Raw genomic sequence first — 18,540 nt, forward strand, 5'->3', positions numbered from 1 at the left:
CTCCGAGCCCCGCCCCTGTCACCAGGCCCCGCCCCTCGGCACCCCCGGGCACCGCCCCTCGGCACCCCCGGGCCCCGCCCCCTGCACCGGGCCCCGCCCCTGGCACTGGGCCCCGCCTCTCAGCACCTCCGAGCCCCGCCCCTGTCACCAGGCCCCGCCCCTCGGCACCCCTGGCCCCGCCCCTCAGCACCCCTGGCCCCGCCCCCTGCACGTTATCGATTTCCCGTGGCCCGGGACGTTAATGGGGTCACCGGAGTCGTCGCGGTGCCGCCTGGGGCCGGACCCGCCTGGGCGGGCAGAGGCGCCAACCCGTGCGGCGGTTCCCAGCGTGTCACCGCAGCCCCGGCCCCTCCGAGGCCCGGCCCTCCTTCCCGGGGTCCCCGCGGCGGCGGCAGGGGGACAACGGAACTGACCAAGACCAGCAAACCTCGGCTTTACGATGTATTTGCATCTGGTTTTATTGCAAACATGAAACTCTCAGGCAGCAGTTTTGCCTAGTTGCGTCTCGTTTCTCTGGAGCCGGCAAAGCTTCAAACAAGCACGACGAAGCTCTGTGCACTTTTTGCAAAAATAAACTGTCCATGCCCACTGAAGAGTTTCAGGAGGAAACACGTGGAAGCCCAAGAGCTAAACAGCGTTGCTTCGAATCAGTTTTGGTTTTGGTGCAGCACTTCCTCGTAATAAGGCTAAAACTTTTATTAAAATTAACTATTGTAAAATTTTCTTTTTATAGCTCCCGATTTTGGGAAAGTCTTGGGGGTCCCCACCTAGACCAGACTCCCGAGGAGGAGTTGTGTCTGTTACAGCAGGGCCAAAAGCAGCAAAACCTTCAGGCTGCACTTGTGCCGCTACAGCATAGAGTTAGCTGCAAAACATGGTGTGAGTTTAAGGTTAGCTTAGGGGAAGCGTTCCCCTGCGCAGGGCTGAACACGGCGCGTTTGCAAAGCGGGGTCTGCGCTAGCCGGAAGGTTGCAGCGACGCATGCGACACCCAAAGGGAGCCGCCAGCAGCAGAGGCTGGGTGGGAGCGTGCCCGTCCCGTCGGCCGAAAGCTTGCCGGTGTAACTAGGCTGCTTGAAGCCTAAATAATTCAGTTTTCAGCACAGCGTTGGTGGGTGCTTGGAGCTGGCTGGCGGGACGGTGGCTGCGATCAGGCCGCGCAGAGCGGGCAGGGCTGCCGGCCGCTTTCGTTGCAAGCGGGACATCGGAGGGCCCTGTAGGACTCTCTAAACCTGTTGGCCAGCATGGAAAACTTGCTTCCGTGGCACAGCGAGCAGGGAGCGGAGCCCGAGCCTTTACACCGGGAACAGCCGCGCTCAGCATCTCCTTTCTGCAACAGAGCGTGCAAAAATGCGTTACTCGGTGGTGAGACGCGCTGAGCCGGGCTTCGTCTGTTCGCGCCCCTCCTCTCCCGCACCCACCCCCCATCTCGCGGCTCCTTCCAAGCTGCCCCTCGTGCCCGCGGCTCCCTCCTGGGGCGCCAGGAATCCTCCTCCAAAGCCCTCTTGAAATTCACGGCTTCCACAGAGCCCAGAAATGATCAAACATCCCGCGCCAGGAAAATGCATCACTGCCCGGGTTCCTCCCTCTGACCTCAGATTCGGTGGTTTGCATCACTCCTGCGCAGTGCTTCTGCCTCACAGCGCAGTACAAAATTATTCTTAAAAAAAATCATGATCTTGGGACCTTCGGATTTTACATTTTATCCCCAAACAGAGGTACTTTGTTGAGCTCTTACAGGGTTAACAAATTACCCTGAAACGATGCCTTGCAGGAGCTGTGGTCCTTCTCCAAGGTGTGCTCTTTGCAACTGGATGGGGGCAATGAATTACCTTGCGGACATCCTTCTCTGCATATATCCCCCAAAAGCTAGTAGTGATTTCTGATGGCTCAGATAGGTGCCTGCCGGTACATGGGATGAATCTGGGCTTTTATGATGAAATCCTGTTTCTGAAAATCAGGTTTATAGCAAAGCTTACACAAAACCAAGGCCAAAATCGCTATTCAGTTTTCCAGAGTTGTTTTCAGTTTTCATGGTGTGCTCACACAAACGAGCCATAAGCAGGATTTGTGTCTGCAGAGCGTCTAGGACAACCTGCACCAAGCCCGGGAAGGCGCTGCCGGTCTTGCAACACAGCAATGCTCCAGAGCTGCCTCACACAGCAAAATTATGCTCTGCGGGACCAAATTATGGTCAGACTAATTGGGATGCTGACCAGGGAAGACTAACCCACGAGAAAACAAGTGGAAGACATAATCTTATTTCAGATAATACTAAAGTTTTAGCCTCAGGCAGGCTCAACCACACAGCAGCCGTGTTGAGCCCGGTCAGGCTGGAGAGACTCTCAGGCCTGGTCTCCTCCTCCGCCGGGAGCCAGGGCTGAAGGACAGACCCAAGCCAAAATACATAAACAGTGTAAAAAACCTCTACAGGGAAAAAGCCTGCAAGGGGAAGAAAGGACTGGGAGACGTGAACATGCTGGAAATGGGGCAGTTGTCCCCGGTGTGCAGACAGCACGCTGCAACGTTGGTTAGTTACCTCCCCAGCTGGAAGAGGAGCAAAACTGATGCTTTATTCCAGCGTTAGTGGAAGTGTCAGGTAAGACATAGATGGGGCTCGGTGGGAAAGCTCAGCAGCCCGACCAGGCCTGCAAGACCCCAAAGCCTCGGGGAGAAAACGCTGGGCTGCATTTTCTCTTACCTGCACGTACTGGCTGCAGGCAACCTTTTTCTCCACCTCTTTTCTGTGTCCATCACTCAATCTTTCTTTCCTTTCCCGGTATTTGAAGGCCCAGTCATTCATTCCCTCAGTCTGGATGATTCTCCTCACGAGCTCTTTCTGGTCCATCGGCGCCCGGATGATTTTCAGGTTATTAGTGTAGATGATGATCTTGCCAAAATCTAGAATTGGGGAGGTCTGCAGAAGGGGCTCATGAGAATCTCGCCTGCACGAAAACACCCTGCGAACTCTGCTGCTGCCCGGCCTTCCCGGGAACGCGTGCTGCGCCTGGGCACCCGCGGGGCTGCCGCTGCAGCAGCCAACGGGCCCGGGAGCGCGGAGCCGAGCTAGCGGGAAGGTGGCCATGCGGCCGTGAGGGCAACGCCGGTGGGAGAGTGGCCATAGCGGGCCGGGAAGTCAGACTGAGACTTCGGATCAAAGCTTGAAAGTCTCGCTTTAATTCCATGTTCTGGACGGGGAAAACCTCCTGGGATGTACATTCTCACTTCAACCCCACATGCAAGGGGAAAAAAAGCAATTCTGAGAACAGTGGAGCAACCTCTGCTCTGCAAACTGACCTACACTTCTTTGAAGGTTGAATAGTTTGTGTAATTCTTTTTCCCATGTTTTTTCCCAGAAGGAGGAACGCTGAACAATGGTGACGTATTCTGTAGCATTTGAGGGGTTTTTTTTTTCAGATTTAAGAGTGTGAGAAAACAGTTTGGCTGTTTTGGATCAATTTCTTTGATCCAAATGAAGAGGAATACTGAGAGGTCCATGCAGGAGTAACTCAGGTCCTCGCCAGCGTGCTCTCCCCTAAGAAATGCAAGTTCCAGTAGTGAGGTCTGTTCATGAACCACCTCATATACGAGCTGCACTGTGTGCTTATACAGCCAGTGCCCTGTCCATCTCGATCGTCGTCACCCTTTCTGATCAAAAGGCAGGTGACAGAAAGGAGGAGAAGCACGATCTCGTTATTAAAATGCAGGGCTGGCCAAGGAGCATCCTTGGACCTCCAGGCTCACCGAGCCGCCGCAGCTTCAGCTGATGTAATTCATGCTACCGTATGCGCTGGCATCCTTGTAGCTGTTGTGGAGACGAGACCTTTCCAATACTTTGGACTGGTCAGAAATTTTTTTCCTTGTCCAAAAGCAGGAAAACCTCTTTTCTTTGCAATTTAATGCTTGCAAAATGGTCAGATTTAAAAAAACCAAAAAAAACACATTATTAACTTAAATACCTGTCCCTAACAGTGAGGAGCCAGTGTAAAACAGCCAAGGAGACACCCTAATTTGCATTATTTTCTAATGCTTTTAAAACTAATCTTGGTCTGGTCGAACACCTCTTTGAAAGCAACATTTTGCTCACTGTCCCTTTCCCCTTATCTCCGAACTCAGTATCATGTGGCAGCTGCCATAGCCTCTTGCTTTACACACTGTTCATATTTCGCTCTGTGCAGGTATCTGTGTCAAAAAGCAATGCAAGAGGAGATGCTCTGTTCTGAGAAAATACCGTGCCGGGCTTGCGTGAGCTGAGGTTAAACTGCCTGATGGCTCCCCGGCATTTGGCACCTGCCTCTCTGTGTCGGCAGAAGCTTGGGAAGAGAAAGCAGGTGAGCAGAAATCCCCCCCGCCTGCAGAAGGCTTTTTTAAGAGCCTCCTATTTGTTACGCAGACGTGGTGCTTCCGGGTGGATGTTGATCCGTACATTGGACAGGGTGATTCCTCAGAGTAGTTGTGGTTAGGGAAACGGGGGAATAGAGATGAGCGTTACCCAGGAATGCAGAACAAATTAATGGCGTAGACAAGAGCACCTGAGTGCTCTGTCTTTGGGCAAATATTCATCGTGGTTTGGTATTTTCAATTAAACCAGACGGCCATTGCATCGAGTAGATACACTTCAGCTATCAGCAATTTGGGATTCCTGCACGTAACTCTGATTAGCACCGAGAACTAACAGACTTCTAAGGTGGAAGTAAAGTATTCAACAAAAGCCATAAAACGTATTTTATACTTTTTAAAGGGCTTCTTCAGTCCCTGTAGTTGTGGGAGTGCCAAAGTGACTGTTCAAGGGACGTTCCTCATTTAAAGACGAGGACAGACCACAGTACGACTTGCTTTGCACTGCAGCTGTTGATGCACTTGAGTAAACTCCGATTTCTCCCTAGGGATATACTCAACTCTTGACCCTTCTGCTAGCAACTGGGGCAAAGAAACCAGTCACTGTAGGACTGGGATGACGTGTGTCAGTGTTTACTGGACGAAGCACTGCCTTGTTCGTTGATAATAACTGCTCGTTGCTGCCAGTCTGAGCTGGATTTGCACGAGCTGTCTACCGGAGTAAGGCTTTATACAGAGACCAATTCGCCAAGCTACCTAGCTTACATGGTCTTCCTTTTTATCTTTCTTTCCTGAGCAGACTCACCTTGAATTTTAGAAATCTGCCAACTGCATCAATGTAACGCACAGCATTTAGAGTTTGTGTACTTGTAAGCGTAATGTGGCGGTGTTATTAATAGTGCTCATATGTCATCATTATTATGTGAGTTATTGTTTAGTTGGTACATGAAGACTGGATAAAATCAAATAGCTGCATGATACATATCTAATTTGGCAGGATAAGAATCTGAACATAATCCCTGTCTATTAATCAATCGAACATACATTACACATACATGCGCTTTTCGTTATGGCTGAAGAGGCACTACTAAGGCAGCGGCCCTGGTTATTTGCCAGTGAAACGAAGCTGGGGGTTTCAAGGCAGCTGAGGGGCCCCTCTGGCTCTCTGCAGGATGCAGGTGCCTCACTGAGGTTCGCTCGTATGCTGCCAGTGCCACCAACCTTCTCACCAGCTCAGGTCATGCAACTTTAGCATTAAAGATAGCTAATTAAGGTAATCTCCACCTTACATTCGACTGCTAGAAATCCTAATACAGCTATATGTATAAATATTGATACACACGGCATTGCAGTGTATTATTCTGTAAAACGCAGCCGTGCAGAGCTGACCAGCACAGATAACAGATGCTGCTCCTTTGCTGACCGCCCTTTCGCAGAACACGCGGCTCCTGCAGTTTGCAGAAGAAGCAGAACATGGAATTTGTGGCATAAAGGCGGAAGATTTACAGACACATTTTAAAAGACGGGATTGGCAGAACCGAGTTGCATCTGGATGAAGCCCCAGCCTGGGATTCCAGTTTTCTATCGAGAAAAGGTCTAGCCTGAAGCTGGTTTCCAACGAGTTTGAAGGACTTAGGGTAGAGGTCACTTACCCTGCAAAGGCTTTCACTTGACTGGCAGTCAGTGAAGAGAGGAGAGTTACTCGTGAGACTGTATTTCTTATCCTCTTTGAATATACTGATCCTCTGGGCAGTCAGCTTGGCTGGTGAATGAAACCCGTGTTCTGGCGTCTCCCCAGCCCCGCGGAAACGGCCCTCCGGCTCGAAGCTGTGGCGGACGAAGCGCCGAGCGCGTTCCTTCGCAGGCGGCTCGAGCTCCTGGCCGTCTTCATAGACCTGTTTCAGCACGCGACCGCTGTAGGCTGAGGATATTTTGAACCTCACTTTGCGGGGTCTTCCCTCATGCCTTTGGTTGAGTTTCTTCTGAGGCTCATCCATTTCTTTGATTTCAAGCCGCAGCTCCTGGAAACCGGCTCAGCAAGGAGAGATTTGGGTCCAAAAGAAAACTCTGCCCAGCTTCCCCAGCCGTGCAATGCATAATTCAAGGTTTCTAGTAGTTGCTCTCATCTTACAGCAAAGCTGACACCACTGTATTAAATATTGATAGATATTCACAAAGAGAAAATAGTTATGGTGGTGGAATATAAGGCAAGTTTTACTGGACTTTGCTGAATGGTGGCGAGGTTGGCTTACAAGATGAGAAAAGGAGTTAAATTCGGAGGATAGGATTAAATTAGGAAACTCTGCCCATCCTCTGAAGCCGTGGAAATGCTTCTGCTATACACTGTGATAAGAACCAGCCCAATACACCATCCCGGCAGCTTTTCACAGTTTTCTGACAGGGTGAAAAGTTAAAAAGACAAGTTCAGAGAAAAAGCAATCCAGCTTCACAAATAGCAAATGTGAATAATTCCTCTCCCATTCTTGCTCTGAAGCCCTGCGAGTACAAAGCTCCATTTCATTTTAATCCAAACGTGTTTCTCTACAGGTTGGTGGAGATCTAATTAAGATTTTTCTCTCCTTAGCTTCCACTCCCTATTTGTAATTCCTGCTGGCTTTCAGGGCCCTTTGACCATTCTGCTTTTGCTTTTCTCTTTCTAAACGGCAGTCACCTCCCGAGAGGCACAGGAGGCCCAGGCCGCTGCTCTTCTGCAGCCCCGCACACAGGTACGAGGAGGGGGAAAATACAGCTGCTCCGATTTGGCCATTTTGGTTTTTACAGGAGGCCACGTGCAAAGCAGAAGGGGGTAAAGCCCCAGGAACGCAGATTTTCCCTGGAAAAGAGCAGCCTTCAGTGCCGCGCACATCTGCACGTCGGCGCGTGGTGCGGCAGCCCCGCAAGACACTGGTTTCTGGTGGACAACCCCGACCGGTGCCCGAGCCAAGCACGTCGACGTCCTCCGCCCTCCCGCTGCCCTGGGCCCGCGCTGCGGTTAGCCGTGGCCCAAGCCCTTCACCTCCCTGCGAGGAGACGGTGTTTTAAGGGCTCTGCCAGTCACCAGCAGCCGATGCCTTGCTGACAGGTACTTTCTTGTTCTGTTAAAGGAGATGTTTGCTCTTCCCGTGCCCGGCTGTACGTATACCTTGGGGTTTTTGTTCCCTCCTCTCAGACAGAAAGCAATGGAGAGGATATTTATGAAAAGTATATTTAGCACCAAATGCATCAGCGGAGTAACTGCTCTCTGCCTCCTAAGGACCTCGTAATACCATTTATATCAAGCACACACAGCAACAGCTACAATCTTTCTGCTTTTGAGTTTCCATATTTCAGTAAACTGCTTCCACAATTAAATGCAGGTTCCTCACGTGGGGCTTAAGCTAAGCTTTCTGCCTACCTCCTGCCCAGCCTAGAGCTCATAATTTAAAAATAGAGCTTTGGAAGCTAAATATTCTCCATAGTTTCCCGTATTAAGTTTATTAAAGTGATTCGTTCACAAAGCAGGAGGCAGACAGCTCAGAGGTGTGCGCGTCAGTGAAACGCTGAGCGTTCACTCGGTGCTGGAAGAAAACCTTGCTCCGTACAGGCCTTGCAAGCGACGCAGCCCTCTTTATGCAGTGAAAACGATTCCTGCTGTGGCAGACGCTGCTCTTGCAGGTTCCTCGGGCTGCTGGGAGCCTCGTCATAAATATATTTAAAAGATGCATATTCTGCCGACAGAGCACCGTGCACACATGCATGGATAAACGCGTACAGCCCTGGAGGGGGTTTTTTCATTGCCGAAACACTGTTAGGATGTTCGTTTTCATGCCAGCCTATCTCAAATAGGAAAGGCTCACATTATATGAAAGCAACTTTAATTTGTATTAATAAAGCTTGGTTCTTACTGTATTTGACTGAAAAGTCTGATCTGCCCCTTTCCCTCACGTGCACGGTGTGAATCAGCCCTCAGCACTGCTGCTTCTTCCCAGGCACAGCAATAATCCGTATTTGACCCACGTCATCCTCGCTCAGACGTGCTCGTGTTCCTGTACAGATCAGTCTTGTAAAGAAAAGAGTTTTAAACAGCCTTCTTGTATTTCTCAGCTGTTCTACACAGCTCGGGCCAACCGTTCTACGTTAAATATCCCAAGCAGAGGGACTTTCCGGGCAGTGTTTTACGAAGCCTTTCCCCAAACCAGGCAGGTTTCGCTCCCGCCGAGGAGCATCACGGCTCGCTGCGGGCAGCCGCAGCCCTGGCCGCCGGCAGCCCCGCTCCGTCCGCAAGCCTCAGCGCCGGTTTCTCCCCCAAAGCTACTGCAAGCCTGACTTGAAATACAGCAGCAACAATTTTGCATGCAACAGTGAAATCATTGCGTTTCCTAAACTACATCATCACGGCACAACGTTTCACTGCAGACTTCCCAGCGTTTCCACCTGCGGGTTTTGCTGCGTTTTGCTGGGCTTCGTTTCCCTAAATCCAGCATGGCCGCGCTCCTCCTCGTGAAGGCACGGGGGAAATCGCAGGCGGCGAAGGGGGATAGGGAGCAGCGTTGTTGCTTTAGCCGCGGAACTTCCCAAAGCTCGGTCCTGTCCCGCCCCGGAGAAGGGCTGGAGGGTCGGGGCACGCGGCCAGGTCGGGTCCCAAGGGAGCAGAGAAGCCAGGCGGAACCTCAAAGCAAGGGCGCAAGCGTTGAACCTGCTTCAGTGCGGGAGCAGCAAGCGGAGAGATTCAGGCCGGCAGGTCGGGGAGGTGATGTGAGCAGCCGCAGATCTGATGGATTTAAAGGAGCTGGAGGGGCTGGGAATAAAAGCAAGAGGGAAAGGCCCTGCCCGAAGACATGTGTGAAGCTACTTGCTGCTGAACTAAGAAAAAGTTAATATGCTGAGAATAAAATCTCACCAGCTTTTGGACAGCTCGTGGACGCATGGGCAGAAAGCAGGGCAGGAATCACCCACCAGCTGCGAGACTCGGCGGTGGGAAGACAGCGGCATCACCACGGCGCGTGGTGGGGAGCGGGAGGAACCAGCGGGCACGCCGCGCTGGCCGCAACTCGCTGTTAGCAGAAGGAAGCGCCTCGTTTCTCGCAGCTCTTCGGGATTTCTCTGCAGCAGGGGGCAATCTGTCCTCAGCTATAGCGAGCAGCGGAGCCCGGGCGGCACCGCTCCCGGCGCCGGGTTTGCCCCGTCGCTACCAGGCACCGCCGAGCGGGAGCCTCCGGCACGCGGGACCCCGGGTCGCTGTGCCGACCCGCTGCGGCAGCCGCGTCGCGGAGCCCCTCCATGAACTGGGCTGTCGGGAACATCCCTAAGCTTTGGCCTCTGCTGCTTTATCTGCTACAGAGGCTCATTCCTCGGATGATGAGAGAGCTGCTAATTTCCAGCCTAAATTTATTCACTGCCAATTGATGCCCACTGTTTCCTGCACCGATGCTGTCCTTTAGCTTAAATATCTCTTCTCCTTCGATGGCTTTTACCTCCTGATGTTTTTATAGAGAGCAACCACATCCCCCTCAACCTTCGGCTTGCCGGCTTGAGCAAAGCAGGGACTTCAACGTCTTCGCACCGAGGAGACACCGCGCTCCCCCGTCAGCCCCCAGCCCTTCCCAGGCCCTGCTCCGAGCTCGTTCCTTTGCCGCGGTGCGCTGGGATCGCGCCAAGGGTCCTGCGGCACCAGCCCCGCCCTGCCTCTGCTGCGTCGCCTTGTCGGATGCTCCCCAGCTTTTCGTCCCCCCTTCAGACGAACGGCCGCTGGTCGCTGTCGCTGTGAACCTCCCTGCAAGGGCAGGAACGCAGTTTTCCTCCCTTTCTGTTTTCACTGATACTGTTTCTTTTCCCCCGTAATGAAAGCTCGGTGCAATAGCCTCCCTCCCCTTTGCCCCTGCCCCTCATCAGGACGCAGAGCGCTGTCCCCCGCCTCGGTTTCCCAAGCCAGTCGCCTTGGCTAATGGCTCGGGCTTTGGGTCAAGTTCCTCAGAGAGCAGAAACACAAACAGCGTAAGAAGCCGCAGAGCCAGGAGCTCAGGACAGGAGCTTTGTCCAAGCCAAAGCTGTTTTTCAGCTCTTTGGGTGTTATTCATTTCTCTGCTCCTCAGTGTCATTTTCCGACCCCTTCTGCCACTCCCCGTTCTCCTCCGAGCTGCAGAACTGCCCCACGAGCCCGACTTAACTATCCCGCGGCTGCAGGTACGTTTCTGTGGTCCGGGAGCCGGTCCGGCCGGCTCTGCACCCGCCGTAACCCGCGAGCACCGAGGATCTGCCGCCGTGCCCGCGGGACAGCTCGATTCCGTACGCCCCTGTTAACCAGACTGTCCAGAAACTGCCCTAGAGCTCTCCTTACCCTGGAAAAACGGTACCCTCGTATTTCTGATCTCATGAAAGGGGAAGAGGGGAAATCCACAGAAAAGCTACTTCCCTGGTTGGTAAAAGTGCCGCTAGCACAGACCGACGTCCTCTCCCCGGACCGACAGCCCTCGCCGGGCCCCGAGGACCAGCCTGGCCAGCGGCGGGTGATCAGACGTGGCCGGGTCACCAGGCTGGCACCAAGCGGGTCGGGAACGGGAAAAAGTGGCTTGTTCTTCAAATAGAAGATGTGTGACCCTGCATTCCCTACGGTCAATTTATTTGCAATCATTAACAGAAAACAGATGCAAAAGAGCGACAGACGTGAACCGAAATGGGTGGTACCCGAGCGAGCAGCAGGGGAATTAATTACCCCAACAACACGATTTCAAAATCGTGGAAAACATTGCAAAGTTTGCTCAGCCCTGGGTGCGAACGTCAGCACTAAGGCTGCGGTCCGGCAGCGCCAGGCTTCTCTCCCCGCCGTCGGCACGCAGAGGTGAGCCGCCTGCCCCGCAGATGCGCTGGGCGACCGCAAACGTCCCCGAGGCCGGGGGAGCCGCGGGTGGCTGCCGGAAAGGTGTGTGAAAGGAAAAGTCCTCGGAGCTTTAGGCAGGTAGCTTCAGTCCTGCTGCAAAACACGGGGCAAGCACGGATGCTGCCACTCAAAGGCAGCCGAAACAGGCGTTTACCTCCCAGGTGTCCCCACCCCGCGCACACCCCCAGCTCCCGCAGCCCAAGAGCCTCTACGGCTTCGGCTGAGATCTGTGGGGTGAAGCCTAATGTTCCCACACGCCTCTCAGAGGGTTTTCCTAGTTTTTGGGAAGCAGAATAGCGCTAGGCAGCAGCTAGCCCTGAATCATCAAAAAGTGCCCATCACGAGCTGATGAAGGGACCTCAACAGGCAATAAAACGCTGATCACCCACAACCAGCCCCGCAAGTGTCTCTGATCCCTGACAGCCAAACGTCTTCCTTATGCTTGTTGCAACAAGGGCTGAAGTCTGTTCAACGCACCCGTACAGGCCTAACGCGGGACGGGAACAGAGCAGGAGTGAATCCACAGATACTGTAGTAAAAGGTAGTAGGTCAGTGCATGCAGGAGCTGAAGAAAGCCTGATTTCGTATGGATTTAGCTCATGGTTGGATTCTCAGATGTCTGTTAAGGTGCAAAGGGCCTCTCTGGTTTGGATCACTTTCAACACCTCTCTCCTGTGGGCATTTTTGAGGGCGTAATTAGATTTGAAACAAGGTTCGACGTCCTCTCGCATCATATCCCTTCATGAAGGCACTAGCAGAGTTTCCTTCTTTTGCGCCCAGCCTCCTATTTTCACAAAAGTCACAGGATACTTAAGGTGCTGGATGCTCCTGCTCCCTGCTAAACTGGATCCACCAGTCATGAGGGTGCACAGACAGATACAGACCTATACATACACTTCTGTACGCACACGCGTTCACGTACATAAACACTGCGATTTCATGAGGCTCCGTTTTCCGAGGAAAGCGGGCTGAGGACGTCTGCGCTGTGCCGGCTCCTGTCTGGCCCGCACCCGGGGCAGGGCCTGCGGCGCGTCCCCGCAGGCTGAGGTCGGTGGGAGGGCAGGACACGACACGGCTCCTCCGGGAGTGGCTTGCGTGTTCCCGGATGGAAGCCAGTGTGCCTAGCACCCGCCTCAGCCTTGGAGACTGTTACGCGAGCAGTTAGGAGAAGAGCCCGAGGTGTAGCATAAAACCTTGCAGTTACAGAGGAACACAAACCAGGAAAAGAGGGAAATTCCCCAAGGCTGAACTTTCCCTGGGGAGTAAGTTAACCTCCCGAGACTTGCTCCTGAGGCTGCTCTGGACAGCAGCACAGGACAGAACATCATGGAACCTCATTTGGAAACAGGCGTGTGCGCTAGAAAACAGAGGACGGTGACCATAGCCAAGGAATGAAAGAAAACGTCACCTCCCGAGGAGCGCGTCCAGAAACGTGCAGCGGTCGCAGCCTGGAAACAGAAGCCATGGGACAGAAAAGAGCTTCTCGTGTGAAAGGCACCGCACGTTAGAGGCATGCCGCCAAGTAACACTAGTCCAGAGTATGGCTGCAATACGGGTTCCAGACACCTGCAGCCGTGGTCACGGGTCTGCAACGCTGCACGACGCTGCCACGAGGACTCGGCTCCCGCTGCGCCTTCCCGTCGTGCTCTGCTTTAGCTGGGCTCAGGAGCAAGGCTGCATCCTCTTCCCTAAGCTCCCCCCATGAGTAGCACTGAGCTGCAAACAGGAACTTATGGAAAAACAAACTCACACTACCAGGCCCCAAATCACCAAGTGATAAAAAGAAAAAGCAGCAAAGAGCTGAACCAATTGCTTCTTAATCTGGTAAAAAAGAGATACATTTGCAACAGATTTACTTCCCGTGCAGGCTGCCGAGGACTTACACTGCCACGCGTCCCTGCTGTACCCCAGCTTTCCGCTTCATGACCGGAGCTGAGGCTTTCTGGTCAGCAGTGCTTACCTCCTCCCTTGCTTCCCTAAGCAAGCTGCGGGCATGCCGGGGGCTGTGGCAGTCGCTAGGTTTCCACTGGCTAGAAACATCTGGGAGCAGTAAAGGGTGATGTGTCCCTGCGAGGAATGTTGTTGGTTGCATCTGTGTTTAATTAGCTAACTGAAGCCTGACATCGTCTGTGGTCAGGCCTGGGTGAAGAGCAGCTGAGAAGTGCTCAAAGCAACTTTCCAAGGGCTGTTAGGCTGCTTCTCAAGGTCTGCTGCTGCTTGAAAACCTTTACTTTTTATCTTAAAAAATGAAAATTACTTCTCTGCAGATTCAGCCCTTGTTGGGCAAATCCCAGTGAATTTCACCTCCCTCGACCTGCTGGCAACACTCTTCCTGAGGCAGCCCAGGACACCTTGGCCTTCCTGGCCACAAGGGCATGTTGCTGGCTCGTGGTTAAGTTGTTCACCAGGACTCCCAGGTCCTTCCCTGCAGAGCTGCTTTCCAGCAGGTCAACCTCTGACCTGGCCTGGTGCCTGGGGTTGTTCCTCCCTGGTGCAGGACCCTGCACTTGTCTTTCTTGAGCTTCATGAGGGTCCTCTCTGCCCATCTCTCCAGCCTGTCCAGGTCCCTCTGAACGGCAGCTCAGCCCGCTGGGGTGTCACCCGCTCCTCCCAGCTCTGCATCACCAGCAAACTTGCTGAGGAGGCACTGTCCCTCCATCCAGGTCACCGATGAGTGAGTATGACCGAGAGTCGTATGAACAGTACCGACCTAGAGCCCCCCGCCCTGGAGCCCTGCCCTGGAGTCCTGGCCTCAGCCGGAGCCCGTGGCGGTGGCCTGGTGCCGGCAGTGGTCCCCGGCGCTCAGCACCCCTGCGCAGAGAGACGGAGAATGACCCAAACCACGTCACGCTCGGCACCTGAACAGACCCGCTCTCGCAGGAGGCGACAGAAGAAAACTCACCGCTTGCTACTGCCACACTTTGCTCCTTAATTTTAGCAGGGGGAATGTGGACAGTGCTGGAAGCAGGGGTCCTTCCCCTGTGCAAAGAAAGAAGCCAAGAAGGCAGAAACACAGCAGCTCCAGCAGCCAAGGCAGCCCGCTCCAGGCCCCAGGACCTGACCCGGACCCTGCCGAGGTCCCCTCGCTGCTGCCCGGCCCAGCTCCACCCCACGCTGTTCCCAATGCCACTTCAACAAGTGCGTAACATCCTGCCTTAGGGAAAAAAAAAGGTGTTTGAATTTCATTTAAGGATATTTCTCTATTTCTGGATAGACACCACACTGCTCCACTTACTTCCGAATTGGCTGAAGTCTTTGTGTTACCCGAGTTCCCAACAGTAAGACTGTAAAAGGCTATTTGGTGTAAAATACAGCGTGTGAGTGTCTGAGATTAACGAAGAGCTTTCTAAAGCAGTCACTGTTCTTACACAGGTGTAGAAGTCTTCACAATGTTTGGCTTTTCTCCAGCAGTTGATACATACCTCACTAAAGAGGCTGCTATTACACATAAATGCATACCGCACAACTCTTAGCTAGGTCAAGGAAGCATCCTGAACTTCTCCTGGCAAGCGCGACGGCCGGTGCTGAACGGTCGTGTTTAACCCCGCCTGCCTTGGAGGAGCAGGGACACGGTCAGAGCTGTCAGTGGCTGCAGACCCGGAGTTCAGCCTCCACGAGCATGGACAACATCTACCTGGCAGGGATGCTCACGGCAGCAACACAAGCAACAGAGTTAAACCCAAAATGTCTGAGTTTGTCCTTGCTCTTTGCCTGTCTCTCATCGCTGCAAACCAAGGCTGTCAGAGCCAGGGAGGCAGCTGGTCCCTCATTCGCCTGCCCGTGTTACGACAGGCAGCAAACGGCTGAATGTTCGGTTGCGAGCTGGAGAATTTCAGGGAGGCTTTTGCTCTGCTCGCTTCAGGTCCCCGTGCCGTGCACGTCCCTGCAGAGTCACGCTGGCCTCATTGTGTTTTTAAGCCAGTGCAATGTTTTTACTGAATGCGAAGGCTTTTCTAAATTAGCGTTAGGCCGTACGCACAACATCCACGGCTGCAGCTATGCCTAGCTGGTTGCCTTGGCCACGTTCCAGGCCCAAAGGACGCGCTGCCCTCGCGGACGGGGAGCAGCGGCGGGAGGGAACCCGGGTGCCGCGGTTGGGCTGCGAGGCCGCTGCGTGCACGGACACCTCGCTGCCCGCCGGGACTTCGGAGGCGCAGGTGGGACCCGCCGTTCGCTCCCCTTCGGAGGCAACGACGCTAGCTCGAGCGTGTGTTGTGCTTGTGGGTGGGTAGGAGACAAGCTGTTAGTTCTAGATCTATAATTTGTAGCAGCTTGTAAGTGGCACCCCCTCTCCCTGCCCTCCAGCATCTAAAAACAGCGCGAAAGGTCCCTTTTTTCCCCGGAGGAGGAGGAGTGCGGCATCCATTTGGGATGTGCAGTGTAACAGAAGGCTTTTTATAAACTCCCCAGCGCAGCGCTGTCATGCATTTGCCCTCTGCCAGCTCCGTCTCCTAGCACGCAAGCTTTCGGTACGTGGCCGTCACGCAGGGTGCCTTTAACCGCAGCCCTGCGCGGGGCTTCGCGGTGCCACCGCGGAGCTCACGGGGAGGCCGGGGGACAGCGCTGCTTCCCTGCTTGCGCCTTCCCCTGCCGCCCTGACTCTGGGGGGGGTGATGGGCCAGAGGACAAGAACGAGGCGCGGTGCCTCGGGAGGGGGCTCAGAGCGCAGGAGGCAAGAGGAAACGGAGAGGAAAGCTCCTTTTATTGCCTCAAAGCACTCAGCCTGTGCTGTCCTGCCAAGCGGAGCGCACGAAGGCATCCAGAAATGACAACGCTTCCACCGTTCCCGCTCCAAAGGGAGCTTCTCCGCTGCTCATCACCAGCCCGGCGCAGGCTTTTCTGTCCCGCTGCAGAGCAATATCGTGGAGGCTGAGCAGCTTCGGCCACCGCGGAGCATCTCGCAGGGGCGCAGCCGTCGCACCAGCGTGACTCTCTGAAGGGTAAAGGCAGAGACGCTCTAACGCCTGTCTGCGTCCAGCCCCAACACCGGCGGACAGCAGAGCACGGCGACAGCGTCCTTCTGGCAGGCCAGGGCAAAACCTGGTCTGTTGTGAGAGAACGGGCAGCTTGAAACACCGCTTTGGCTGTGTGACCCGGTGGTCTGCAATAGCGGGATGTTCCCTAACGGTTTCACCATGATCAGCATAGAAAATGTCTGATATCTATGAAAGGACTGAAGCTTCCCCTTTCTTATCTTCTGTTAACTCTGTCCAGGTAGCCACAGGAAGAGCAAGAAAATTAGTTTCAATATGATAAGAATGCATCACAACATGTGAGGGCATGAGCGAGGCAAAGCTGAAAACAGAGGTCATTTGATGTAAATGCTCTTCCTGAGTCTGCTACCGATTGCGTTCATGACCTTGAAAAGTCCCTCCGCCTCTGTTTTCCCCCTCTTTAAAAGCGAGTAACTATGTCCAGCTTCATGAAGTTCTTTGAGATCTTTAGTTATTAAGTACACAGGCTTGTTTATGCATTAGTGTATCATAACGATGAGAACAGGAAAGAGTCAGGCATGTCAAAATACACCAAATTCAGAACTGATAAAAGGAAACACTTTTTCAAGCAGCATAATTACACTTTGGATCGCCCAGCCACAAGCTGCTACCTAAAGCCAAAGGATGAGCTGCACGCACCCAGATGCATACAGAAACCTCACATTTTGTCCAAAACCAAGCAAAGCAAGGTTTGAAGCAATGTGCTGGGATACAGCAAGGGTGTCACACAGCAATTGCCTTGACAGCCTCGAGAAAACAAACCTAATGCTTCTTGCAGTGACAGATCTCGCCAAGTCTCAAATGCCAGCAGCAAGAAACTCAACTGTAAACCTTCCTTACTCCCCGAAATGACACAGTTCATTTCCAGTTTTGCACTGTTTGCTGATAACAGCAAGCCTTTCTCCTCGGAGAAGCGAGTGGACAAGTTCCTACAAAGCTGGGCACGTTCGGTCTGTCCACAACAGTTGACGTTTGCCTGGGCAGACGGAAACTCCCACTAGACAACGAGACTCCCGAGGAGACAACGAGGACAAGGTGTATTTGCTGTTCGGCTTGGAATTCATTTGAGCTGTTTTCTAAAGGAGTGAGCCGAGGCGATGGGGAAAGGCCAAAGCACGCCGCTTCTCTGCCATGAACGCATGCACATGCACGTCTTGCAGGAGTCAGGACAGGCACGTCAAAGCAGAATGACTATTTCTGCTCTAAGTGCTGTTTCCCAAATTCCAGCTTCCCGATGAACCACTTCGATTAAAAGACTTCAGGAATATGCATTGCACGGGCTTCATGCCTTCAGCACAAGTGGAGGAGGACTCGTGCAGACGTGCAGGGCGAAGCTGAAAGCAGGCCGGGCGTAGCCATGCCCAGGTAGGAGCTCTTTCCCCGACAGCGCTTCGCGCTTGCAGGAGCAGCAGCATTCAGCATGCTGCCAGACTGAGCACGCTGCTGGAGCCAGCCTGCGAGTTAATTACAACACGAGCATCAAACAGAGACTTTTTAAATGAAAGGGAAGGACTAGCAGCTTTCTAGCTCTGCCTGTATCTGTTAATTCCCAGTTGTGAGCCCCACTGCAGGGCAGAGGCAGTGGCAGATAACACGGCTCAATGGGACGGTCTGAGCATCCGGGGGGAAACAGGGAGGCCTCACATCCTCATCCCAAACTGGACATTGATTTGCTGTGTGGCCTCATCTCCTGCACTTCTCCATGCATAAAAAGGGGATGTTACTTGGCCTGAGGGGTGCTTCACAGGTGAATTAGCTTTTGGAAAGTGCTTTGAAGATTTAAAGTGTTATATAAATGCTAAGTGCTAGCACCATCTCTTTTTTTATACTGCACCAGAACCCAGAGACTCCAATTAAGATCAGAGCCTCACTGTACAAGGCAATTTAGAAACTCTTGGGCAGAAAAAGTCCCTGCTCCTCCCTTCAGAGAATTCACAATCTGTAAATATGAAGCAGACACAAGGTGGGCTATAATTACTACCAAATTCAGGAGGAAAAGGCTGCCCAAAGTTTTAGCAGGCAGTGACATTCTCAGGCAATGAGAACCACTGCGTGCTTCCAGCAGCGAAACATTTTGCTGGAGAGAGTCCTGAAGTCCGCGCAGCCCCTCGGCATCCCCAGGGACTGATTCCCGGTCGTCCCGGCCGGGCCGCAGGAGCCGCGCTCGGCATCCCTCGAACCGGCAGCACCCAGTGCCCCGGCACCTGCTGCCTCCACCCGCCTCGGCGGCTCTTGGAAGGGTCAGGAGGGAGAGTTTGAAGCGTTTGAGCAAAAGCAGATTGATTTGGCCTGGTAATTTGCCACGGACTACAGAACTATATGCTTTAAAATACAGATCTTTCATGTGCATATT

At 53.4% G+C, this 18,540-nt stretch overlaps 2 protein-coding genes across 3 annotated transcripts in view; both read right to left on the reverse strand.

Moving 5' to 3' along the window:
• Positions 1-18,540, reverse strand: part of PRELID2 (PRELI domain containing 2) — a 64,988-nt gene that overhangs the window by 23,226 nt on the left and 23,222 nt on the right. The gene's annotated exons all lie outside the window — the stretch shown is intronic.
• On the reverse strand, positions 404-10,140 carry GRXCR2 (glutaredoxin and cysteine rich domain containing 2). The gene is made up of 3 exons (XM_026118296.2): positions 5,990-10,140; positions 2,701-2,916; positions 404-1,329 (listed from the first exon to the last, which is right to left on the reverse strand). The coding sequence occupies exons 1-3, from the start codon at positions 6,332-6,334 to the stop codon at positions 1,150-1,152; spliced, it is 741 nt and encodes a 246-aa protein (XP_025974081.1). The 5' UTR covers positions 6,335-10,140; the 3' UTR covers positions 404-1,149.

Source organism: Dromaius novaehollandiae, chromosome 15, assembly GCF_036370855.1.
Source record: "Dromaius novaehollandiae isolate bDroNov1 chromosome 15, bDroNov1.hap1, whole genome shotgun sequence".
NCBI lineage: Eukaryota > Metazoa > Chordata > Aves > Casuariiformes > Dromaiidae > Dromaius > Dromaius novaehollandiae.

Excerpts from the sequence above, each read along its gene's own strand:
- GRXCR2 (XM_026118296.2), bottom strand. The coding sequence starts at position 6,334 with ATGGATGAGCCTCAGAAGAAACTCAACCAAAGGCATGAGGGAAGACCC. Across the intron at positions 2,917-5,989 it reads CAAGTGAAAGCCTTTGCAGG|ACCTCCCCAATTCTAGATTT; the intron begins GTAAGTGACCTC and ends CCCCTTCTGCAG. Across the intron at positions 1,330-2,700 it reads CCTGCAGCCAGTACGTGCAG|AAAGGAGATGCTGAGCGCGG; the intron begins GTAAGAGAAAAT and ends GCTCTGTTGCAG.